This window comes from Mobula hypostoma, chromosome 11 (assembly GCF_963921235.1).
Source record: "Mobula hypostoma chromosome 11, sMobHyp1.1, whole genome shotgun sequence".
NCBI lineage: Eukaryota > Metazoa > Chordata > Chondrichthyes > Myliobatiformes > Myliobatidae > Mobula > Mobula hypostoma.
Genome location: NC_086107.1, coordinates 112530295 through 112557405, shown reverse-complemented (window position 1 = coordinate 112557405; position 27111 = coordinate 112530295). Strand labels below are relative to the sequence as shown.

At 45.9% G+C, this 27111-nt stretch overlaps 1 protein-coding gene across 7 annotated transcripts in view; it reads left to right on the top strand.

Moving 5' to 3' along the window:
• Positions 1 to 27111, top strand: part of LOC134354123 (potassium voltage-gated channel subfamily C member 1-like) — a 232180-nt gene that overhangs the window by 71320 nt on the left and 133749 nt on the right. For all 7 annotated transcript variants that reach the window (XM_063062912.1, XM_063062911.1, XM_063062909.1 and 4 more), the window contains exon 3: positions 11553 to 12486. In XM_063062912.1, coding sequence (XP_062918982.1) covers positions 11553 to 12486 — 934 coding nt within the window. The remainder of the gene's footprint in view (positions 1 to 11552; positions 12487 to 27111) is intronic.

The window sequence follows — 27111 nt, the reverse complement described above, 5'->3', positions numbered from 1 at the left end:
GGATAATTGGGACACATTGGGACTAGTACATTTGGACCAATTAAGCAGCTATCCTCATATTCTGAGGCTGTGCACTCTAGTCCTAGACTCTCCCACTGTTGGAAACATCCTCTCCATGTCCACTCTATTTAAGCTTTTCAATATTCGATACTGCAGCTACTGACACAAGTAAACCTGTGCTGAAGAAGAAAACATAATAATATTTTGGATTCTCAAGTTTCCTCAGTAACAACGAAAGCAACGACGACTTCCTCAGATAGCAAACTGCTTGAGATTTGACGAAAGGGCAGCAAGCAGAGTTGTTAACCTTTTGTTTCTCTCCCTCCAGAGGCTACCTGACCAGCTGAGTGTTCCGGCATTTTCTATCTTTATTTCAGATTTTGAGCATCTGCAGTTTTTGCACACATCTTTAATACAACATTCATATACTGACGATTAGATGATACTAAATTAGCTTTATTTGTCACATGTACATGGAAACAGACAGTGACGTGCGCCGTTTACCTCAAATCAACTCACCGAGGATTGTGCTGGTGGCAGCCACAAGCATCACCATGTTTTCAGTGCCACCTAGCATGGCCTGAACTGTACGTCTTCGGAATGTGGGCGGAAACCAGAGCACCCGGAGGAAACCCACGCCTCATGGGGAGAATGTGCAAACTCTTTACAGACAGCAGCGGGAATTGACCCCTGATCCTACAGCTTGTGCTGCAACGCATTGCTACCATCCCGCCCTCACGTGAGAGCTAAGCTCGAGAGGGTCATTCAAAGTCGCAAGGAGAACAGTAGATCCAAATGGGTTACTTGCCCCGTACAACTGGCTTAGATTCAAAGTTTTACTTTCAATGTATTAAAAAGAGACCACTTGGCCCATCGAGTCTATACTGCTTAGCAGAACAATACCATTCTGTATATATACTACCTGCAACCCATTCTATCACACAGTCTCATCGCACCGGGGGTAATTTGCACTGGATAACTAATCTACAACCTTGCACAGTATATACTTCTTCTTCTGTCCTTTACCTCTTCCATTTATCCCCTCTCAGCTTCTCACACCCACCCCCCTACCTTCCCCCTCACTTGGCTTCACTTATCACCTGTCAGCTTCTATACCTCCCTGCTCCCCCCTCTCACCTTCTTGCTCCGGCTTCCGGCCGGAAGCAGCTTCCTCTCCAGCGCTGATGAAGGGTCTCGGCCCGAAACATCGGACTGTTTTCCATCGGCGCTGCCTGAACTGCGGAGTTATTCCAGCACTTTGTGCCTGTTGTTTAGAATATAGAGCATTACCGGTGCGCTCACTCAAGTTGAGTATGATGTTCTCCTAAGATTAGATTAGATTATCAGGACACTCAGTCCTCGTTTATTGTCATTTAGAAATGCATGCATGCATTAAGAAATGATACAATGTTCCTCCAGAGTGATATCACAAAAAAACCCCAGGACAAACCAAAGACTAACACTGACAAGACCACATAATTATAACATATAGTTACAGCAGTGCAAAGCAATACCATAATTTGATAAAGAGCAGACCATGGGCACGGTAAAAAAAAGTCTCAAAGTTCCGACCGACTCCCGATAGTCCCTGATAGCAGGCAGCAGAAGGGAGAAACTCTCTCTGCCATAAACCTCCAGGCACTGACAACTGTCGATGCATTGGAAGCACCCAACCACAGCCGACTCTTGAGTCCATCCGAAAACTTTGAGCCTCCGACCAGCCCTTCGACACCGAGCACCATCTCCGCCGAGCGCTTCGACCCTGGCCCCGGCCGCCGAGCAACAAGCAAAGCCAAGGATTCGGGGCCTTCCCCTCCGAAGATTCTGGATCACACAGTAACAGCGGCAGCGAAAAAGGCATTTCAGAAGTTTCTCCATATGTTCCTCCGTTCTCTCACGTCTGTCTCCATCAATTCAGGATTGTGCACGGCACCCTACTTGACAGATTACAGATATCATTCACCGGAGTGGCCACGCAAGCTGTGTCGCGCCGCCATCTTCTCCTCCTCCTACTGGTGGGTCCTCAGGTAGCTGTGGAGGCCGATCTGGGATCCACGTAATCTGGTGCAGTGTGGGCCAGACTTTATAATCCTGCCCCCTTCGCCACTTGCTGATCACCACGGGGCTTAATCTGTGATGCTGGGGTGGATTCCCTTAATGTATAACGTGAGAAGGCTGATGCACGGGCAGCCGCCACAGGGTCCTTGACAGATCGGGGTCAGGGTCCAGTGTTTTGGAACGCAAGATGACTGGGGACCTTTCACTGTTGCACCCTTCCTCCGCCGTCACTGCCGTTGTGATGTGTCATCATCTTCCGCCAGCCCCACTGTTGAGCTCTCGGTCGGATCGCTGTTTGTCTGGAACCTCGCCCTTGACCTTACCGCCTTGGGTGACCCTCCCAGGAGCTAAGCTCCAGATGGCTAAACTCCAGACGGTTTCGCTCTCGGGGTCTCAGGAACGATCCTCCGAGAGGATAGAACAGTATAGCACAAGAACAGGACCTTCGGCCTACATTGTCTGAGCACATGATAAAATGGTCCCAGTCTCTCTTTCCATTGCAATTAAGGGTTACCATGGGAACAGGCTTCAAGGGAAGCCGATAATCTTAAAATACGCACAGTGGCCACTTTATTAAGTACCGTTTCTACCTAAAAAGTAACCTCTGAGTGTACATTCATGGTCTTCTGCTGCTGTAGCCCATCCATTTCAAGGTTTGATGTGTTGTGTGTTCAGAGATGCTCTTCTGCATACCATTGTTAATTTCTGGTCATTTGAGTTACTGTCACCTTCCTGTCAGCTTGAACCAGTCTGACCGTTCTCCACTGACCTCTTTCATTAACAAGGCATTTTCACCCACAAAACTGTTGCTCACTGGGTGCTTATTAGTTTTTCGCACCATTCTCTGTAAACTCGAGAGCAGAGGTTCTCAAACTAGGGTCCACAGATCCCTTGCTAAATGGTAGTGGTCCATAGCATAAAAAGAATTGGGAATCCCTGCTCTAGAAACTGTTGTGAGTGAAAATCTCAGGAGATCAGCAGTTACTGATATACTCAACCCACCCCATCTGGCACCAACTATCATTCCATGATCAAAATCACTTAGATCATATTTCTTCCCCATTCTGATCTTTGTTCTGAACAACAACTGAACCTCTTGACCGGGTCTGCATGCTTTTATCCATCAAGTTGCTGCCACCTGATTGGCTGTTTGGATATTTGCAATGCATAAATAGGTGTACCTAATAAAGTGGCCACTGAGTGCATGTTTAACAATGAATCATTTGGAGCTGCCTCGCTACAGCAGAAACATCGTGAGTGGTGAATTCTTCAAGTATTAAGCTCGGCAATTTTGGAATCTGTTTTCCCTCTGACACTTTTGCTAATGAGCCTATGGGGAATGCCGCGATGTTGTCATATTACCAAAGAGGGCGAGGAGGTGAGATATTATTACGATTGCTCAGAGCATACCTACTTGTTTCTAGAGGCAACAGCAGTTTCCAAGACAGCGTTGAGCTGCAGATGTACTGTCATAAATCTTGTAGTTGTACTTTATTTGTGTAGAAATTACAAGGCTCATTGCAGTGTTTCAGGGTGTATGTAGGTGGGAGCTCGAAAACAATCTCTGTTGATGAAGTATTGATGTCAACTTTACAGATCTTCAAAGACAGCTGTGCTAGCACGCAGTCTTGTCATTGAGTTATACTGCATGGTCATAGGCCCTTCAGCCCATCTGGTCAATGCCAACCATCAGCTCTCACTTACTCTCAACTTTATTCGCCATATACATTTACATGTATCAGGAACTTGCTGTGGTGTGTTGGTGTGACATGGAACCGAAAAAAAAGTATTCATCGATTATAAAGAATAAAGATTTATATAAAAATAACTCTAAAAAATTATGAAGATTAAAGAATATCACAAGTGACCTGACTTGGTCCAACCAAGCAGAGTCCACTGCCAAGAAGGCCCACCAGTGCCTTTACTTCCTGAGAAAGCTAAAGAAATTTGGCCCGTCCCCTAAAGCCCTCACTAATTTTTATAGATGTACCGTAGAAAGCATTCTCCTAGGCTTGAACTAGCGACCTTCAGATCACTAGACGAACACCTTAACCACTTGGCCAATGTGCATAAATACATAAACACCATCAGGTATTTACAATGTAAATAGAATTATAAACAGTAGTTCAAAGAGTTTGCAGAGCAGTATGGTGATAACATTAATAGATGGGGGGGGAGCATTAGAGTACCTCCCGCACATAATAAAGTGGCCACTGAGTGTACGTTTGCGGTCTTCTGCTGCTGTAGCCCATCCACTTCAAGGTTCAACGTATTGTGCATTCAGAGATGCTCTTCTGCACACCACTGTTGTAACGTGTGGTTATTTGAGTTACTGTCACCTTCCTGTCAGTTTGAACCAGTCTGGATGTTCTCCTCTGACCTCCCTCATTAACAAGGCATTTTCACCCACAGAACTGCCAGTCCGAGGATCTTGTTTTTGTTTTCTGCACCATTCTCTGTAAACTCTAGAGACTGTTGTGCGTGAAAATCCCAGGAGATTAGCAGATTGTGAGATTGTCAGACCACCCCGTCTGGCACCAACAATCATTTCACGGTCAACATCATTTGGATCACAGTTCTTCCCTGTTCTGATGTTTGGTCAGAACAACTGAGCCTCTTGACCATGTCTGCGTGCTTTTATGCATTGAGTTGCTGCCACATGATTGGCTGATTCGATATTTGCAGTAATGTGTAAGTGTACAGGTGTACCTCATAAAGTGGCCACTGAGTGCATATGGATAGGAAGTGGCAGGGGTTCCCAACCTTGTATCCATGGACCCCTTGTTTACTGATATTGGTCCATGGCATAAAAAGGTTGGGAACCCCCGGTAAAGGGATGTGGACCAAACTCAGGTAAATGGGACAAGTTTCAAAGTGACATGGTCTGCATGAACTTGTTGGTCCGAGAGGCTGGGTTAAATGCTATATTACTCTATTAATCTATGACTGTATTTGGGATGTAGGAGAGAACTGGAGCACCCAGAAAAAACTCACTCAGCCAAAGGGCGATTGTGCAAACTCCACATAGACAGCACCAGAGGTCAGGATTGAACCCAGGCTTCTGGCACTGTCAGTAGTTTGGTTAACTCTGTGACCGTAGAAGTCCACAGACCTAGAAAGAGTATGGTCCCTCCTCTTAAATTGATTTTCCATGAGATATGGACATCAGTGGTAAGGACAGCTTTGAACTCTCAAAGCACTTCATTGGGGGTAGTTAAGAGATGACTGCTCTTGGTCTAGACACATATAGGCCGGGCAGAAAAATGGTCTTATTGAAAGGTTCAAGGATAGGACAGCTGGCCGGTATCCTTTTCCTAGGGTTGAACTGCCTAATACTAGAGGCCATGCATTTAAGGTGAAAGGGGTGAAGATCGAAAGGAGATGTGCGGGGCAAGGTTTTTACTCGAAGAGTGGTGGATGTCTGGTAGGCGTTGCCAGGAGTGGCAGTGAAGGCACATATGATAGAGGCATTTTAGAGGCTCTTAGATAGTCACATGAATGTGCAGTGAAAACACCCACCACATTTTCGAACTCCCCTTGAAGACCATCTCGAGCAAACTGGCTCTCTCTCTCAGGACGATTGTCCTTGCGCCTTGGAGCCATTCATCTGCACAAAGAACTTCTTGCAATGGTGCCTCTACTTCCAACAGCATTCTGTGGCATAAGATCATAAGACCATAAGACATAGGAGCAGAATTAGGCCATACAGTCATGGCTGATCCTTTTTTTAAATCTCCTCCTCAACTCCCGGCCTTCTCCCCGTAACCCTTGATGAAGGCATCTTCTCTTCTGTCCTGCTCTGCAGCTTCTGCCAGAAGACCCCAAACCTATCCTTCAGAAAGCTCTCTCCACTCTGCTCTCTCTAGAACTTTCTCCATTTTCCACAGCTAATTGGCTGACACAACATTCCTAAATTGAACAACAGGCTTCTTACCTTCAGCCAAAACCAAAACATTCTACCAGCAGGACACAAGACTTTGCACAAAACTGCTAAAATGAAATATCTTCAGCATAGCAGTAGAAAACTTAACCAGGGCATTACATATGTAATTGGCATAAGGGTATTAGTGGGATTGATGTGTTCTGTAATCACCATTGTTGATACTAATGAAGGATCAAGGATCAATTTTATTCGCCAAATACTCTCAGTGACCACTTAGTTAGGTACCCGCTGCAGCAAATGAAGTGGCCACTGAGTGTATGTTTGTGGTCTTCTTCCGCTGTAGACCATCCACCTCAAACTTCGACTTGTACACACAGAGATGCTCTTCTGCACACCACTGTTGTAACGTCTGATTATTTGAGTCACTGTCACCTTTCTGCCTGTTTGAACCTGTGTGGCCATTCTCCTCTGATCTCTCTCATTAACACCCACAGAACTGCCCCTCACTGGATGTTTTCTGTTACTCATACCATTCTCTGTAAACTCTAGAGACTGTTGTGCGTGAACACCCCAGGTGATCAGCAGTCTCTGTGATACTCAAACCACCCCGTCTGGCACCAACAATCATTCCATGGTCAAAGTCACTTGGATCACATTTCTTCCCCATTCTGATGTTTGGTCTGAACAACAACTGAACCTCTTGACTATGTCTGCATGCTTTTAGGCAGTGAGTTGCGGATTGGCTGATTAGATATTTACATTCATGAGCAGATAAGCCACTAATTGTGGGTTTACATGTACTAGGAAATTTCTGTGGTGCGTTGGTGCTATGTACAATAGAGGATAACAACATTCAACAATTAAGCAGTATAAAGAGTTATATAAAAATAAAGTTAGAAGTCCAGATATGGAATACTGGAATAATTATTTCAAGCTTACAGAATTAGCTCTACTGAAACTCCAAGTGGGATTTGACCTGGCAGTTTTGTATAATTAGTCCAGACCTCTGGATTATCAACCCAGCACCACTGCCTGTAATCCAGAGCAACACACACAAAGTGCTGGAGGAACTCAGCAGGTCAGGCAGCGTCTATGGAGAGGAATGAACAGTCGACATTTTGGGCCGAGACCCTCCTTCGGGATGGGGAAGGAAGGGGAGGAAGCCAGAACAAGAAAGCGGAGGGAGGGGAAGGATGAAAAGCTGGCAGGTGATAGGTGAGACCAAGTGAAGGGGGGAGCAAAATGGGTGAGGGAAGGGAGGTTGAAGTAAGAAGGTGGGAGGTGATTGGTGGAAGAGGTGAAGGGCTGAAGAAGAAGGAATCTGATAGGAGAGGAGAGTGGACCACAGGAGAAAGGGAAGGAGGAGGGGCACCAGAGGGAGGTGATAGGCGGGTGAGGAGAAGAGGTAAGAGGGAAGCCAGACTGGGGAATGGAAGAAGAGGGAAGGGAAGAGGGAGAAACTACCGGAAAAATTATTACATAAATACTTCGCTGGCTGTGTCTGGGCCACAACTTGCTTTGTAAATTCAGTTTCTTGCCTCAGTGAACGACTAATGAGAGGAAAGTGACATTTCAACGCAGCTGCTTGTGTTACACGTTTAATTTTGAGCTAACACAAAAAGCGTTATTTTAAAAACCGAGCAAGGGGGGCATTTGATAGTTGTTCAAAATGATCGAAGTTCCAAGTACATTTATTATCAAAGTGTCAACGCAGTATACAACCCTGAGGTTTGTCTTCCCACAGACAGCCATAAAACGCAGAAGACCATGCAACCAACCTGCTCAAAGAAAAACATCAAACATCAAACCCCGCTTCCCAACCGATCGCAAAAATATTGTGCAAACGCCAACAAAAAATGATTAAAAACAGAATATAAAGCACAAAAAGCACATTTCAGTACAGTATAGTTTAGTTCAGTTTAGTTTGGTTCAGAGCAAATACGGAGGAGTATCTTTCTAGGCAAGAGAGGACATCATGTTGTGCTTTCTGTAGCTCCGATGAACATTGTGGACATCAAGTCAAGTCAAGTTTATTGTCATTTAACTGTATACAAGTATTCTGTCAAACGAGACAATATTTCTCTGAACCAGGGTGTAAAGCACAGTAGTACACAGAACACACACAACACATTATAACTTATGAAAGTAAGGATGAAATCTACAGGTGGATTACACATAAGTAAACTAAAGTGTATATCACAAACAAGAGGAAATCTGCAGATGCTGGAAATCCAAAGCAACACACACACAAAATGCTGGAGGAACTCAGCAGGCCAGGCAGCGTCTGTGGAAAAGAGTAAACAGTCGATGTTTCGGGCCGAGACCCTGATGAAGGGCGATGAGAGTCCTGATGAAGGGTTTCGGCCCAAAATGTCGACTGTTTACACTTTTCCATAGATGTTGCCTGACCTGCTGAGTTCCTCTGGCATTCGAGTGTGTTACCTAAACTAAAGAGCATAAATATTGTTGGGTACAGAACAGATTAACCAGTGATACTTTGAATGCGATGCAGCAGGGAGTTCATAAATCTAATGGCCTGAGGGAAGAAACTGTTTCCCATCCTCGAGGAATTCTGCAGATGCTGGAAATTCAAGCAACACACATCAAAGTTGCTGGTGAACGTAGCAGGCCAGGCAGCATCTCTAGGAAGAGGTACAGTCGACGTTTCAGGCCGAGACCCTTCGTCAGGACTAACTGAAGGAAGAGTGAGTAAGAGATTTGAAAGTGGGAGGGGGAGGGGGAGATCCAAAATGATAGGAGAAGACAGGAGGGGGAGGGATGGAGCCAAGAGCTGGACAGGTGATTGGCAAAATGGATATGAGAGGATCATGGGACAGGAGACCCAGGGAGAAGGAAAAGGGGGAGGGGGGGAAAACCCGGAGGATGGGCGAGGGGTATAGTCAGAGGGACAAAAAGGAGAGTGAGAGAAAGAATGTGTGTATATAAATAAATAACGGATGGGGTACGAGAAGGAGGTGGGACATCAGCAGAAGTTAGAGAAGTCAATGTTCATGCCATCAGGTTGGAGGCTATCCAGACGGAACATAAGGTGTTGTTCCTCCAACCTGAGTGTGACTTTGAATGCGATGCGGCAGGGAGCCCCTTTCTTTAAAAAAAGAGGACATCTCCCTCGTCCTGGAATGAAAAGCCTCATCCTGAGAGCAAATGCGGCGGAGACGGAGGAATTGCGAGAAGGGGATGGCATTTTTGCAAGAGACAGGGTGAGAAGAGGAATAGTCCAGACAGCTGTGAGAGCAAGAGATAGGGTCACCCGACACAGACTGGGAGATCGTTTTGCTGAACACCTACGCTCTGTCCGCCAGAGAAAGCAGGATCTCCCAGTGGCCACACATTTTAATTCCACATCCCATTCCCATTCTGACATGACTATCCATGGCCTCCTCTACTGTAAAGATGAAGCCACACTCAGGTTGGAGGAACAACACCTTATATTCCGTCTGGGTAGCCTCCAACCTGATGGCATGAACATTGACTTCTCTAACTTCCACTAATGCCCCACCTCCCCCTCGTACCTCATCTGTTATTTATTTATATACACACATTCTTTCTCTCTCTCTCCTTTTTCTCCCTCTGTCCCTCTCACTATACCACTTGCCCATCCTCTGGGTTTTTCCCCCTCCCCCTTTTCCTTCTCCTTGGGCCTCCTGTCCCATGATCCTCTCATATCCCTTTTGCCAATCACCTGTCCAGCTCTTGGCTCCATTCCTCCCCCTCCTGTCTTCTCCTATCATTTTGGATCTCCCCCTCCCCCTCCCACCTTCAAATCTCTTACTGTCTCTTCTTTCAGTTAGTCCTGACGAAGGGTCTCGGCCCGAAACGTCGACTGTACCTCTTCCTACAGGTGCTGCCTGGCCTGCTGCGTTCACCAGCAACTTTGATGTGTGTTTCCCATCCTGACCGTTCTTGTCTTTGTGCATCGGAGTCTCCTGCCTGATGGTAGAAAGTCAAAGAGGATGCTGGATGGATGGCTGGGATCCTTGACAATACTAAGGGCCCTGTGCTCACAGCGCTCCTGATGTACGTTAGGGAGACCCCTGTGATCCTCTCAGCCATTCTCGCAGTCCTTTGTAGGGATTTCCGGTCCAGTGCTTGGCTGCTCCCATGGCAGATGGAGATGCAACTTGTTCGGATGCTCTCAATGCAGTTAAGGTTGGGGGGAGGGGAGCCTCGCATGCCTCAGTCTCCTCAGGAAGTGGAGGTGCTGTTGTGCCTTCTTGCTCAGGGAGGCGATTTTGAGGGACCAGCTGAGGTAATCCATGTGTGTGAAGTCCTAGGAACTTGGTTTATTTGTTGCTGGAATGTGTGGTGACACTTCCAAATCAAAATCAGAATCAGGTTCCATTTACAACGGTAAGTACCTCCGCTAACCCTGAAAGCCCACCGCCTTCGTCAAAGCTGGAGACCAACCACAGCCTCTGCCCAGATCACCAGCAGGCTTGTCCGCCACAGGGTCTGACTGGCAACTGAAAGTCGATCTGGGCAAGCAGTTAAAGTTCCCTGTCTTCATCGCATCGTCGTCCCTGAGCTTGACATGGTCACTCTGTCAGAAACCTCGAAGCAGGTGGTCGTGGTAGAACTGACAGTGCCTTGGGAAGACCAGGCTGAGAAGGCGTTTGACCGTAAGAAAGCCAAACACCAGGAGCTGGTGGAGCAGTGCCAGCACTAGGTGGAGTGCAGGATGTGAGGTGGGGTGTAGAGGCTTTGCTGGCTGCCCGCTCTGCAGAACCTGCTCTCTTCTTGGCATTACAGGGGCACTGCAAAGGGAAGAGCCGCAGTGGCACGTGGGCGAGCCTCCAGATGGCTCTGGGTCAAGAGGTGTGACCCGTGGACCAATGCCACTGGGGCACAAGCCGGGGCCTGATAACCCTGGCTGGGTCGTCTGGGTGAGGGTGCCTGATGATAAAACGCCCGATGGCCCAGGTTACATCACAGATGATGTGTCTCAGCGCATTCCAGAATATATCTCAGTAACAATATCACCAACGTACCGTTGTTCTGCATCACCGGTACAGCACAATGCATAAAACACATATAAATTGCAATAAGATATATTATATATATATATATATACACACATACACACATCTTTTATATATATATATATATATATATACAGATATACCTAGTAATTGGCAGGCGAGAAGAGGTGAAAGGTCAGAGCAGGGAATAGAGGAAGGGGGGCAAGAAATTGTTCATAGGCAGATGGATGACAGAAAAATGGGGGTCTATGTAGGAGGGAAGACAGATTTGTCAGAGTAGGTTAAAAGGTTGGCAGAACATTGTGTGCTGAAGGGCCTGTACTGTACTGTTCTACGTTCTGCTGTATGATCACACAATAGAGTAGCTTAGATATTGTCCACTACTTTGTAAATTTGATTGGAATGGTTGTTGCTATATTGTGCACTGAGCAGATATGGCTGAGGACATATTTCTCCCCATGTACCTGAGAGAGATCATCGTGGGGCCAGGGATGCAATGTCTACGACCTAGATCCAGATATCAGTATGAAAGATGAGCCTTAGCCAGTGCTTAGTGGTGTTTGTTCTGATTTTCTTAACTTGCCTCTCCCTCTTTTATTTCTTCCCTGCAGTACGTGGCGTTTGCATCTCTCTTCTTCATCTTGATATCCATCACCACCTTTTGCCTTGAGACCCATGAAGCTTTCAACCACCAAGTGAACAGGACGGAGACGATCGTCAGGGGCAACGTCACCAGCGTGGTGGAGGACGTGGAGATTGAGACGGAGGCATTCCTCACCTACGTGGAGGGCATGTGCGTCGTCTGGTTCACCTTTGAGTTCCTGATGCGCATCCTGTTCTGCCCCGACAAGAAGGAGTTCATCAAGAACACGCTGAACATCATTGACTTTGTGGCCATCCTCCCCTTTTACCTGGAGGTCGGCCTGAGTGGACTCTCTTCCAAGGCTGCCAAGGACGTCTTGGGTTTCCTGCGCGTGGTGCGCTTTGTCCGGATCCTGCGTATCTTCAAGCTCACCCGCCACTTCATCGGGCTGCGTGTCCTGGGCCACACGCTGAGGGCCAGCACAAACGAGTTCCTCCTGCTGATCATCTTCCTGGCCCTCGGGGTCCTGATCTTCGCCACCATGATCTACTACGCCGAGAGGATAGGGGCCGACCCCGAAGACATCACGGGCAGCAAGCACACCAGCTTCAAGAACATTCCCATCGGCTTCTGGTGGGCTGTGGTAACCATGACAACCCTGGGTTACGGGGACATGTATCCGGAAACCTGGTCCGGGATGTTGGTGGGAGCTCTCTGCGCCTTGGCCGGGGTGCTGACCATTGCTATGCCGGTCCCCGTCATAGTCAATAACTTTGGCATGTACTATTCCTTGGCTATGGCCAAGCAAAAGTTACCAAAAAAGAAGAACAAGCACATTCCCCGGGCACCCCAGCCGGGCTCTCCCAACTATTGTAAGCCTGACATCAAGTCCCCACAGAGGAGTGCCCAAGGTGACTCCTGCCCTCTAGCCCAAGAGGAGATCATCGAAATAAACCGGGCAGGTAAGTCTTCTCTGTGGTTTGTAGACATCTTCGACTCCGTCTACGCTCTAGCCCTGTTGGAACTTTATGGGCCAATACAGCACGGGACTAGGGTATTCGGTTTGTTGAGTCCGTACTGACTAATAACCCCCATTTACACTAATCCTGTGTTAAATCCATTTCCCATTCTCCACTCACAGAGTCGTAGACCTATACAATATGGAAATAGGCCCTTCAGCCCAACTTGTTCATGTTGACCAAGGCTAGTCCCATTTGCCTGCATTCGGCCAATATCCCTCTAAACCTTTTCTATCTGTGAATGTATCCAAATGGCTTTTAAGTGTAATTGAACCTACCTCTACCACTGCCTCAGGCAGCTTATGACACAGACGTACCATTGTTTCCTGATGCTTTTGACTTTGGAAGTCAAGAATGAGGCATAAAACTTGCTGATGATCGTTTTTTTAAGTGTTGCAAAGAACAAAGATGGAGGAGAAGGATCGTGGTGAGATAAAAAGTGGAAGGAGAAAGACTAAAAAATAGTTGTGGTCTTCTCAGGCCGGACTACTGATAACAGAAAATTCCATTGATAAGAGTCAACCAATAAAATGGCCTGATTCTCATAATATGACTCCTGTCACTAAAACCAAGAAGTTTCCAGAAAAATACAAAGGCAACTGTAAATAGAAAACTCACTGAGCAATCACATATATTTAGGCTGAATATATTAAAATACAAACAATTATAAGAAAGTTAAACGATAAGAAAAATAACAATTCTACACCCCAATAACAACCTCTGTGCCAGCAAACTCGATCCTTTGGCCCCCTTTGAATCTTTCTTCTCTGAACTTAAAAATATGGTGTTATGTTTTGTAAGTTCAAAACAATAAAGCTAATTCAAATGAATTCAGGAGTACGGGAATGCAGGTGTAACTTCGTCCTTACTTTTAGCGAGGTGTGCACGTATCACGTGGTAGAGTGATGATGTATGCACTTTAGATATTTTTACATATAACCCATAATTGATTATTTAAATGAAGAAGAATGCTGAAACAATATTTATACAAGATTACTCAAATAATATTGAAATTCTAAACGCACAACCTATGCCATCTAGTTTTAGACTGTTTTCCGCACCCTGAGATTTGTCTTCCTCACAGACAGCCATGAAACCTGGCTAAAGGATGCATGTCTCTGGGAGCTGAACGTCCAAGGATACACAGTGTATTGGAAGGATAGGAAGGTAGGCAGAGGGGGAGGCGTGGCTTTATTGGTAAAAAATGATATTAAATCATTAGAGAGAGGTGATATAGGATCGGAAGGTGCAGAATCTTTATGGGTTGAGCTAAGAAATAGCAGGAGTAAAAGGACCCTGATGGCAGTTATTTATAGGCCTCCAAACAGCTGCAGGGATGTGGACTACAAATTAAAACTTGTCAGAAGGGCAGTGTTATGATAATTGTGGGGGATTTTAATATGCGAGTGGATTGGGAAAATCAGGTCGGCACTGGATCTCAAGAGAGAGAATTTGTAGAATGTCTGCGAGATGGCTTTTTAGAACAGCTTGTTGTTGAGCCCACTAGGGGATCGGCTGTACTGGACTGGGTATTGTGTAATGAACCGGAGATGATTAGAGAGATTGAGGTGAAGGAACCCTTAGGAGGCAGTGATCATAACATGATTGAGTTCACTGTGAAATTTGAAAAAGAGAAGCCGAAATCTGATGTGTCGGTATTTCAGGGGAGTAAAGGAAATTACAGTGGCATGAGAGAGGAACTGGCCAAAGTTGACTGGAAAGGGACACTGGCAGGAAAGACAGCAGAGCAGCAGTGGCTGGAGTTTATGTGAGAAATGAGGAAGGTGCAACACAGGTATATTCCAAAAAAGAAGAAATTTTCGAGTGGAAAAAGGATGCAACCGTGGTTGACAAGAGAAGTCAAAGACAAAGTTAAAGCAAAGGAGAGGGCATACAAGGAAGCAAGAATTAGTGGGAAGACAGAGGATTGGGAAGTTTTTAAAACCTTACAAAAGGAAACCAAGAAGGTCATTAAGAGGGAAAAGATTAACTATGAAAGGAAGCTAACAAATAATATCAAAGAGGATACTAAAAGCTTTTTCAAGTATATAAAGAGTAAAAGACAGGTGAGAGTAGATATAGGACCAATAGAAAATGATGCTGGAGAAATTGTAATGGGAGATAAGGAGATGGCAGAGGAACTGAACGAGTATTTTGCATCAGTCTTCACTGAGGAAGACATCAGCAGTATACCGGACACTCAAGGGTGGCAGGAAAGAGAAGTGTGCGCAGTCACAATTACGACAGAGAAAGTACTCAGAAAGCTGAATAGTCTAAAGGTAGATAAATCTCCCGGACCAGATGGAATGCAACCTCATATTCTGAAGGAAGTAGCTGTGGAGATTGCGGAGGCATTAGCGATGATCTTTCAAAAGTTGATAGATTCTGGCATGGTTCTGGAGGACTGGAAGATTGCAAATGTCACTCCGCTATTTAAGAAGGGGGCAAGGAAGCAAAAGGGAAATTATAGACCTGTTAGCTTGACATCGGTGGTTGGGAAGTTGTTGGAGTTGATTGTCAAGGATGAGGTTACAGAGTACCTGGAGGCATGTGACAAGATAGGCAGAACTCAGCATGGATTCCTTAAAGGAAAATCCTGCCTGACAAACCTATTACAATTTTTTGAGGAAATTACCAGTAGGCTAGACAAGGGAGATGCAGTGGATGTTGTATATTTGGATTTTCAGAAGGCCTTTGACAAGGTGCCACACATGAGGCTGCTTAACAAGATAAGAGCCCAGGGAATTACGGGAAAGTTACATATGTGGATAGAGCGTTGGCTGATTGGCAGGAAACAGAGAGTGGGAATAAAGGGATCCTATTTTGATGGGCTGCCGGTTACCAGTGGTGTTCCATAGGGGTCCGTGTTGGGGCCGCTTCTTTTTACATTGTACATCAACGATTTAGATTATGGAATAGATGGCTTTGTGGCTAAATTTGCTGACGATACGAAGATAGGTGGAGGGGCCGGTCGTGCTGAGGAAACGGAGAGTCTGCAGAGAGACCTGGATAGATTGGAAGAATGGGCAGAGAAGTGGCAAATGAAGTATAATGTTGGAAAGTGTATGGTTATGCACTTTGGCAGAAAAAATAAACGGGCAGACTATTATTCAAAGTTCTGAGATGCAACGGGACTTGGGAGTCCTCGTACAGATACCCTTAAAGTTAACCTCCAGGTTGAGTCAGTAGTGAAGAAGGCGAATGCAATGTTGGCATTCGTTTCTAGAGGAATAGAGTATAGGAGCAGGGATGTGATGTTGAGGCTCTATAAGGCGCTGGTGAGACCTCACTTGGAGTACTGTGGGCAGTTTTGGTCTCCTTATTTAAGAAAGGATGTACTGATGTTGGAGAGGGTACAGAGAAGATTCACTAGAATGATTCCGGGAATGAGAGGGTTAACATATGAGGAACGTTTGTCCGCTCTTGGACTGTATTCCTTGGAGTTTAGAAGAATGAGCGGAGACCTCATGGAAACATCTTGAATGTTGAAAGGCATGGACAGAGTGGATGTGGTAAAGCCGTTTCCCATGATGGGGGAGTCTAGTACGAGAGGGCATGACTTAAGGATTGAAGGGCGCCCATTCAGAACGGAAATGTGAAGACATTTTTTTAGTCAGAGGGTGGTGAATCTATGGAATTTGTTGCCACGGGCAGCAGTGGAGGCCAAGTCATTGGGTGTATTTAAGGCAGAGATTGATAGGTATCTGAGTAGCCAGGGCATCAAAGATTATGGTGAGAAGGCAGGGGAGTGGGACTAAATGGGAGAATGGATCAGCTCATGATAAAATGGCAGAGTAGACTCGATGGGCCGAATGGCTGACTTCTGCTCCTTTGCCTTATGGTCTTATGGTCTTATGGAAACAAGGAAAACCATGGAACTAACCTGCCCAAAGAAAAACTTCAAACCCCTCTTCCCAATCATACGCAAAAAAATTATGCAAATGACAGCAGAAAATGATTTAAAACAGAATATAAAGCACAAAAGGCACATTTCAGTATAGTTCAGTTCAGTTCAGTTGGGTTCAGGGCAAAGACAGAGGAGTATTTTCATAGGCAAGAGAGGACAACATGTTGTTTTTTCTGTAGCTCTGATGAACATTGTGGACATCAAGTCAAGTCAAGTTTATTGTCATTTAACTATATACACGTATCTGTCAAATGAGACAATGTTTCTCCGAACCAGTGTGTAAAGCAGGGTGTACACAGAACACACATAACACATAATAACTTATGAAAGTAAGGATGAAATCTACGGATGGATTACACATAAGTAAACTAAAGTGTATATCACAAACAAGAGGAAATCTGCAGATGCTGGAAATCCAAAGCAACACACACACAAAATGCTGGAGGAACTCAGCAGGCCAGGCAGCATCTGTGGAAAAGAGTGAACAGTCGCCGTTTCGGGTCGAGACCCTGATGAAGGGCGATGAGAGTCCTGATGAAGGGTCTCGGCCCAAAATGTCGACTGTTTACTCTTTTCCATAGATGTTGCCTGGCCTGCTGAGTTCCTCCGGCATTTTGAGCGTGTTGCCTAAATTAAAGTGCATAAATATTGTAAGGTACAGAACAGATTAACCAGTGATACTTTAATGCGATGCGGCAGAAAGATCAGAAGCCTAATGGCCTGAGGGAAGAAGCTGTTTCCCGTCCAGACCACTCTTGTCGTTATGCATTGGACAACTTATGCCATCATGTCTTAGACCTTTTCCCCACCCTGTGTCAGTCCTTACTGAGAGAAACAGCGTGGGATAAGCTGTATTGGCTCTCCGCGCTGCACCGCTCTGCTTGCAGTGTGTAGTCCAGGTGTAGCAGTTAGCCCGCGCAACGGTCCTAGATCCGTTCACATGATAGCCTCACGGAGTACGAGGGTCATAAGCTGATCCAGTTCAATCCTGACCTCCAAATGAATTTATTTATTTATTGAGTTACCGCGTGGAACAGCCTGTCCTTTCCAGCCGCGCCATCCAGCAACCCCTGACAACCTCGGTTTAACCCTAATGTGATCACGGGACAATTTACAATGCCCGGCACGTCTTTGGACTGTGGGAGGAAGCCAGCGCACCCAGTTACTGTGCCGTATGATCTTGCCGACCTCTGCGAGGTCTCAGCAATTCCCTCCCCACCTTATTCTACCACTCACCTGCATCCCAGGGACAACTACAGTGCCTAGTTAACCCACCAACCTGCCCGTGGAGGTAGCTGATGTGGGCACAGGGAGGGCGTGCAGACTCCTCACCGACTAACAACCTCACGGGCAACGTGTTCAATCAGAACTCTTAAATCATGGAGCAGCCAGCAAAGTTCGAGGCCCCTCAGTCCACTGGTTTCACACTGACCATGAGAGACCTGTTTAGGTCCTATTTAATTAACTAATACAGCCAGGAATAAGCCCTTCTGAGCCTTTGAGCCACACCTCCCAGCAATCCCTGATTTAATCCTAGCCTAATCACAGGACTATTTACAATGACCAATAACCCACCAACCAGTACGCCTTTGGGTTGTGGGAGGAAACCAGAGCACCCGGAGGAAACCCACGCGGTCACGGTGAGAACGTATAGACTCCTTATAGGCAGCAGCGGGAATTGAACCTGGATCAGCGGTACTGTGGAGCGTCGTGCTAACCACTGCGCTACTGTGCCACCTCAGTTATTCTCCCAGCATTCCGTGGGTGCTGCGGTTAGCGCAGTACTATTATAGCTCGAGGTGTCGGAGTTCGGCGTTCAATTCAGATGTCATCTGTACGCACACCCCATGGAACGTGTGGGTTCGTCCATGTGCTCCGGTCGCCTCCCACAATCCTGAGGCGTATTGGGTGAGAGAATTGGTCATTTGTAAATTGTCCCGTGACAGGGTTAGGGTTAAATCACTGTTGTTGGGGTTTGCTGGGCGGTGCAGGTTGACGGGCTGGAAGGGCCTATTTCTTGCTGTAACTAAAAGAAATAAAATAAAATTCCTATTAACTACAGCAGACTCTACCACTCAGATACACCCTGAGGCTGTAGGCTCCCATTTCCTCCCACAGTCCAAAGACACCACCCAGCAATCTGCCGATTTAATCCTAGCCCAATCACGCGACAATTTATCAATTAACCTACCAACTGGTATGTCTTATAGTCATACTCGGGATAATAAAGTATGACCATAAGACATACCGGTTGGTAGGTTAATTGGTAAATTGTCGCGTGATTGGGCTAGGATTAAATCGACAGGTTGCTGGGTGGTGCGGTTCGAAGGACCAAAGGGTCTTTTCCGGGCTGTATCTCAATAGACAAATAAATCCCTCCGAACCATGGAGCACATCTGTATGAAACGCTGTTGTAGTAAAGCAGCATCCATCATCAGGGACCCTCACCACCCAGGCCATGCTCTCTTCTCGCTGCTGCCATCAGGTAGAAGGTACAGGAGCCTCAGGACTCGCACCACCATGATCAAGAACAGTTACCACCCCTCAACCATCAGGCTCTCGAAAAAAAGGGGATAACTACACTCACTTGCCCATACACTGAGATGTTCCCACATCCAATGATCTTACTTTAAGGACTCTTTATCTCATTATCTCATGTTCTTGTTGAGGTGATTGGGGCAGAAATTTGGAAGCAGTGGGCTATATTGTAGAAGTACGAAGGATGCAGTTCAAACCCACTTCCTTCAATGCCACTATGTCCTAGGGTTCCTGTGGATGCCCATCAGATTACTTCTGTTGGGGTGTCACCTATTTGGACATGGCAAGAGCAGAATCCACTGCCTTCCTTCAATCTGTTGTCGCATGCTTGAGTGGCACCGCACAACAGCTACTAAAGCTTCAGCCTCATGGATCCAGCGACTATTGCTCTCTGTGTGGAGTCTGCACGTTCTCCTTGTCAAGGCGCGAGTTTCTCCCGAGTGCTTCAGTTTCCTCCCCCATATCAAAGACATGAAAGTTGAAAAGTTGGAGGAACTCAGGAGGCCTGGCAGCATCTATGAAAAAGAGGACAGTCGAGGTTTTGGGCTGAGACCCTTCATCAGGACTGGAAAGGGTCTCAGCCTGAAACCTTGACCGTTGACTCTTTCCCATAGATACTGCCTGGCCTGCTGAGTTCCTCCAGCATTTTGTCTGTGTTGCTTGGATTTCCAGCATCCGCAGATTTTCTCTTGTTTTTTGAAGTTGGAGGAATTGTTGGGAATATGGGGAGAATCAAATGGGACAGGGAGAGGATTAAGGTAATTGGATGCTAGATGGTCAAATGGCCTCTTTCATCGTTCAAAGTACGAAGTAACTTTACCATCTAAATACAGTAACGTGCAAAGTCTTAGGGACGTATATCTAGCTAGGGTGTCTAAGACTTTTGCACAGTACTGTAATAATTTTATGTATTACACTGTACTGCTGCCACAAAAAAAAACAAATTTCATGACATAGATGAGTGATGATAAACCTGATTCTGATATGGGTCTCTATCGTGGACTGGGAGCGGGAAGGGGGCAGGGAGAGGGGAATCATGGTTGGGAAAAGGGGAAGGGAGAGGGGACGGAGCAGGAAGCACCAGAGAGACATTCTGTAATGATCAATAAACCAATTGTTCGGAATCAAATTACCTTGCCTGGTGTCTCAGGGCTGGGTGCACCTCCCCACGCCACCTGCCCCTGGCTGTGCTTCTCTGCTACCTGTCCCACACCCCTCCTGTGGCACTCCACCTTTGCCATTCCGAACATCATTTGCTCCCATGACGTTTACAAACTTGCTCTCCCCCCACCTTGACCAATATAGTACCGTGTAAAAGTCTTATGCACCCTAGCTATATATATGTGCCTAAGACTTTTTTTACAGTACTGTACGTATATGGCACCTTGAAATTAATTTTCTTGCAGGCATTTACAGGAAAATAAAGAAACTCAATAGAAGTTAAGAAAAACCTAAAAGAAACTGATGAACAACTAAAGTGCAAGTGAAGACAAATCATTCAAATAACTTTTAAAAAGTAAAAAAATGATGCTGAATTGTAGAGTCCACGGGTTGTGGAATAAGTGCACCTGAGGTGAGCGAAGTCTGAAGCTGTCCCCACTGGTTCAGGAGTCTGATGCTGGTCGGGTAGTAACTGTTCCGGAAACGGCCGGTGTGACAGGTGCTTGTGAAAGGTTATTCTGGAGACCAGGTGCTCACCTGGTCACCTTTTGCATGACAATTCTCTGTGGAGAAGAGACAATTTTGAGGCAGAGTGACTCTAAATGACTGGCAGTCCATACCCAAATGAGCAGATCCTTTGATGGCCGGAAGGTATTAGCTGTTTCCGCAAGTGATCTGATGGAGTAGGTGGACAGCGTCTAAATACAGTGGATTCTGGTTAATTGGGCCATCGGTTAATCAGGGCAGCTGCTTATTTGGGTCAACCCTTAAAGAGCAAAAACGAATCGAGGGCGTTACTGGGAGTCCCTTTGGACGGGGCACTGTGCCGCTTACTTGGGACAGGAAACTTGCTAAGTAGAGTCAGTCGCGTGCACTTGTGCTGAGAGCGAACAGGTTTTAAATAGCATGTGTTTATGTTGAAAAAGCAGTGATCTTTGCAACAGATGGTTATGGTACACCACTTCAACAGGGGGGCTAACCAGGTGAGGAGAGCCAGAGGGCCTGATACCCGGTGAGATAGAGACGTACCTGTCCTAGCATGTGAAGTCATCCCCATTAGACTGGGTGGATGAGAGACACGACGAGGTCCAACGGCCAGGAAGGCAGCTGTGCAACGCTCCGTGGAGAGCGAAGGGCACGACCAGGTACAGAAGACATCATGGTCATCCACTGCAACCAAGGAAGACCTCAGTTGTGACGTCAAACTGGACCCAGACTTCTGAGGTCGAGAGAGTAGAACTCTCTTATCCACTTTTAAAACTCTCCCGCACAGGTTTCCTGTCATTGTCGGAGAAGACAGACTATTACCAGTGGCATTGGTTGTGTTCTGATCTGTTCTAATTTAAATGCATACTTTTTTACTCAGTTAACCAGTAGCCTGTAGATGCTAGAAATCCAAAGCAACACACACAAAACGTTGGAGGAACTCAGCAGGTCAGGCAGCATCTATGGAAATGAGTAAACAGTCGATGTTTTGGGCTGAGACCCTTCTTCAGGACTGAGAATGAGGGGAGGAATTGCCAGAATAAAAAGGTGGGGAGAGGGGAAAGAGGCTGACTAGAAGGCAATAGGTGAAGCTAGGTGGGTGGGAATGGTCAAGGGCTGGAGAAGAAGGAATCTGACAGGAGAGGAGAGTGGACCATGGGAGAAAGGGAAGGAGGAGGGGACCCAGCGGGAAGCAATAGGCAGGTAACAAGAGGTAAAAGGTCAGAGTCGGGAATAGAGGGGGGGGTGGAAATTTGTTTACCGGGAGGAGAAATCAATACTCATGCCATCAGGTTGGAGCTACCCAGACGGAATATAAGGTGTCGCTCCCTGAAGGGTGGCCTCACAAGAGGAGGCCGTGAACTGACATCTGGGAATGGGAATGGGAATGGGAATTAAAATGTTTGGCCGTCCGCTTGAGGTGGCTGGAGTGGAGGTGCTCAATGAAGCGATACCCCAGTTTACGGTGGAGTTTGTCTTTTTCATACTTTTAAAAACTATTTCCATTGACATTCGGCTCATTGGGGCAGCTGCTTAATCGAGCCAATACATACTGGTCCCAATTAATCAGAATCCTCTGCATTACGCAATTAGCCTTATGGATCAAACAGAGTATTGGAAGTAAGAAGTAAGATTAGCTGTGTTTGTCACATGTAAGCTGAAACATCAAGACTCAGAGTGAAATGTGATGTTTGTGTTAACAACCAACACGGTCCAAGAATGGGCTGGGGGCAGCCCACAAGTATCGCCCAAGCTTCTAGCACTGACATAGCATGCCCACAATGTACTACCTGTACGCTTTTGGAATGTAGGAGAAACTGAAGACCCTAGAGGAAACACATGTAGCCACGGGGAGAACATACAAATGTAAGGTTGTCATAGCCAGGGGGTGGAACTGGGGAGAAGCTCCCACTATCTATCAAAATGCTCCCAATGGCATGCGTCTCAAATAGCCTCTGACAACCAAGTCCAGCCCCTGGCCTTCACATGTGGTGAATCAGTTGTGCATTAACACTGTAGAAGGTAAGTTCACAGAACTTGTTCAGTGATTGTCCATGGGATAGGACTGTGTTTGTGAAGTCAGGCATAAAACGTCTCTCTCTAGAAGCCCTCTGAGTTCAGTGTCTTGCTAAACCCTTTCATTAACCAGTTACAAATCAAGCATATTGGTCGGTCTGGATAGGCAGCAGATCTCTTCCCTGAAAGATGTTAGGAACCAGGTAGATTGCACAGTAATCCAGTAGGTTCATAGTTACAGTTACTCACTTTCTTATAAGTGCTAGATTATTTAATTTGTTCATTCATTATGTGCTGTGATGAATGACGTAGGCGATCATCGTCTTTCCTTGACCATGAATGTTCTTGACAAACTTTTCGATAGAAGTGGCTTGCCATTCACTGCCTTCTTCTGGGCAGTGTCTTTACAAGATGGGTGACCCCAGCCATTATCAATACTTTTCAGAGATGGTCTGCCTGGCGTCAGTGGTAGTGTAACCAGGACTTGTGATATGCACCAGCTGCTCATACGACCATCCACCACCTGCTCCCATGGTTTCACGTGACCCTGATCTTCGGTGGGGGGGGGGAGGGTGCGGGAGGCTAAGCAGGGGATCTGCAGGCTAACAGAGGGAAGGAGAACCTTACACCTCCCTTGGTAGAGAGGCATCTGCACCCTGCAACCCTATTTACTTAATTAGCTGAGTTTAAATATCTCAGCTCCCATGGCTAGATTGGAACTCTCATCTGTCAATCATTAGTCTAGACTTCCAGGTCATTGTCCAGTTGTACGCCGCCCTCAAATGATGAACGGGTTCCGTTTTTAATGGCGTCCATCAATAGATTTTATTCCTTCGTTGGAAAGGACACAAAATCATTCAATATGGTAACCACACCTCCATAGCACTGGGGTGCCACAGTAGCGTAGCTCACCGCTGCTACAGCTCGGGGCGTCGGAATTCGGAGCTCAGTTCCCACCTCCTCTGTAAGCAAGTTTGTACGTTCCTTCCCGTGTGCACGGGGTTTCCTCCGGGTGCTCCGATTTCCTCCCAGAGTCCAAAGATGCACCAGTTGGTAGGTTAATTGGTCTTTGTAAATTGTCCTGTGATTAGGCTGGGGTTAAGTCGGTGGGTGGTGCAGGTCACTGGGCCGGAAGAGCCTGTTCCACTCTGTATCTCTAAGTAAAATAAATAAAGAAATGCTATCAAAATCAAATAAGACTGATAAAAAAAGAAACAATTACTAAAATTGGAGAGAGAGAGAGAGGAGACTAATACTGCCATTAGGAAATAATATCTAAAATTATGTCGGACTTAAGTTATAATTTGGTTCATATTATTGGAGAGAATAATAATGGAGAGAAGATTCCAAAATCTGATGGCCAAAGGGACTTGGGAGTCCTTGTGCAGGGTTCCCTAAAGGTTAATTTGCAGGTTGAGTCTGTGGTGTGGAATGCAAATGTGATGTTAGGATTCATTTCGAGAGGACCAGAATATAAAAACAAGGATGTAATGTTGATACTTTATAAAGCACTGGTGAGGCTTCACTTGGGGTATTGTGAGCAGTTTTGGGCCCCTTATCTAAGGAAGGATGTGCTGACGTTGGAGGGGGTTCAAAGGAGGTTCATGAAAATGATTCTGGGATCGAATAATTTGTCATCTGAGGAGGACTTGATGGCTCTGGGCCTCTACTCACTGGAATTCAGAAGAATGAGGGGTGACTACATTGAAACCTATCAAATGTCGAAAGGCCTCGAGAGAGTGAATGTGGAGAGGATGTTTGCTATGGTAGGTGAGTCTAAGACCAGAGGATACAGCCTGAAAGTAGAGGGGCATCCTTTTAGAACAGAGATGAGGAGGAATTTCTTTAGCCAGAGAGTGGTGAATTTGTGGAAAGTGGCTGTGGAGGCTAAGTCATTGGGTATATTTAAGGCAGAGGTTGATTGATTAGTCAAGGTATGAAGGGTTACAGGGAGAAGGCAGGAGATAGGGGCTGAGAGGGAAAATGGATCAGCCATGATGAAACAGTGGAGCAGACTCGATGGGCCAAATGGCCTAATTCTGCTCCTATCTCTTATGGTCTTATGGGCTCATATGGAGAAAGGTCCATAAGTTAGGAATTCATAACCCAGGGATGGTCTGTACATAACCATTGCTATTCAGTGTCCTGATCCAGTCAGAGATTTAATTGTCTTCTAAATCAAGGAACTAACTAGGGGCAACCCATTTAAAATTTATTGTTATGCAGTGCGTTAGTTAATTAACAATTCTGAGAAAGACAGATAATAGTATGACAGCATTTTAAATTGAATTTGAGAGTGACTTAATAAAGTTCATACCTAAATTTTTTAATATGAATGTAGAAATCTGCGTAGGGACATCGGCAATTAGTTTAAGACCAAGTGGGAAGTAGATTTACGAAAGAGAGCAAATAAGTTGTATAACACACTCAAAATGCTGGAGCAACTCAGCAGGTCAGGCAGCGTCCACAGGTGAAGCCAGGTGGGTGGGATCATTTTTTTCACCTTCCCCTCCTCTCTTCTTCTGTTCCCTACTTTTGCCTCCTACCTCTTCTCTTCTCCTGCCTATCACCTCCCATTGGTGCCCCTCTGCCTTTTTCTCTTTCTCCTATGGCCCACTCTTCTCTCCTATCAGACCCCTTCCTCTCCAGCCCTCGATGTTACTTCTTCCTAGAGATGCTGCCTGGCCTGCTGCGTTCACCAGCAACTTTGATGTGTGTTGCTTGAATTTCCAGCATCTGCAGAATTCCTGTTGTTTGCATTTCCCACCCTCCTGGCTTCACCCATCACCTTCTAGCTAGCCTCTTTCCTCTCCCCCTACCTTTCATTCTTGCGCCTTCCCCCTTCCTTCTCAGTCCTGAAGAAAGTTCTGGGCCTGAAACATTGACTGTTTATTCATTCCCATAGATGCTGCCTGACCTGCTGAGTTCCTCCAACATTGTGTGTGTGTTGCTCTGGATTTCCAGCATCTGCAGAATCTCTTGTGTTTAGGATAAATTTAGTTGATGTTATTGTCTAGCTGCTTGGGGTGAAGCCATAGTGAAAAATGGTGCATTTTACCTAATAGGATAACAGATTTTCAGTTTATTTCGACCCTCTGTTGTATAAGGACGTTACTGTTAGCGATCAGGGTTCGATTCTTGCCGCGGTCTGGAAGTAGTTTATATGTTCTTCCCCCTGACTGGGTGGGTTTCGTCCGGGTGCTCTGGTTTCAGAGTGGTGGGGTCAGGATGTGTCTCTACCAAAAGAGATGTAAGGCACTTCTTCCCTGCCCCAGCCTCTGCAGGTCACCCTTGGGCAAGGTGTAACACTTGCTTAGCCTCCGATCAGGGTCACGTGATACCATGGGAACAGGTGGCGGATGGTTGTATGAGCATCTGGTGCACATCACAAGTTCCTGGTTATGTGACACCAAGTAGACAGCCTTTGAAGAATATTGATTATGGCTGGGGGGGGGAAATCACCCGTCTTGTAAAGACACTGCCCAGAAGAAGGTGATGGCAAACCACTTCTATGTAATAATTTGCCAAGAACAATCATGGTCAAGACCATGATCGCCCACATCACCTGACATAAAACACAGTGAATGAACGATCAAATTAGTAACCAGTAATATTCAATAACAGTGCCAGCCGGTGGTGTGGAGGCATCAGCACTGGACTTCAGTGCAAGTGGTCCCAGGTTCGAATCCAGCCAGCTCCTTGTATGCTTTCCATCCGTGCTGGGTTGAGTGTCGAGCTAGCAACTCGGCCTCGTAAAAAAACAGACAAAAATGCTAAAGAAACAGCGCAGAAAGGAATAACAACAATATTCAATAACAGAATTTTTCCATGAACTTCCTTGTGGAATAAAGATACCATAGGCATAATGCTTCAACTTTATAAAACGTCATTGGTTTAAAAGAAGACCGTGAGATCATAAGACATGGGAGCAGAATTAGGCCATTCAGCCCATCAAATCAGCTCTGCTCATAATGTTGCTAAAATAAGCCTGGGAGGATTTTAGAATTCAGCAAAGGGTTACCAAAAAATTGATAATAGAAATTAGAATATAAAAATAATCTAAAAAGAGGCACAGCAATAGGTTTTAGTTTTTCTCTATAGCTGTGCAAAACAGCCAGGCAGAGACAGGACCAATTATAAATATGGAAAAGGCAGAGACGTCAAACAAATTTATCTTCATGATACCAGGCATAAAACAATAGAGAAAGATTGGGAACCAATAAATAAGTAAATTAATATTAATAAAATATGGAGAAATTAATAGTACTAAAAGCAAAACGATCTCTTGGCAGACGGCCCACGTTTAGTATATGGTTCATTAGAAGTGGTGCCACAGGTAGGCGGTTGAGAAGGGTTTTGGCACGCTGGCTTTCATTAGTATCAAAGCTGGGATTTTATGTTGTAGTTGTATTAGACATTGCTGAGGCCGCTTTTGGAATATTGCGTTCAGTTTTGGTCAC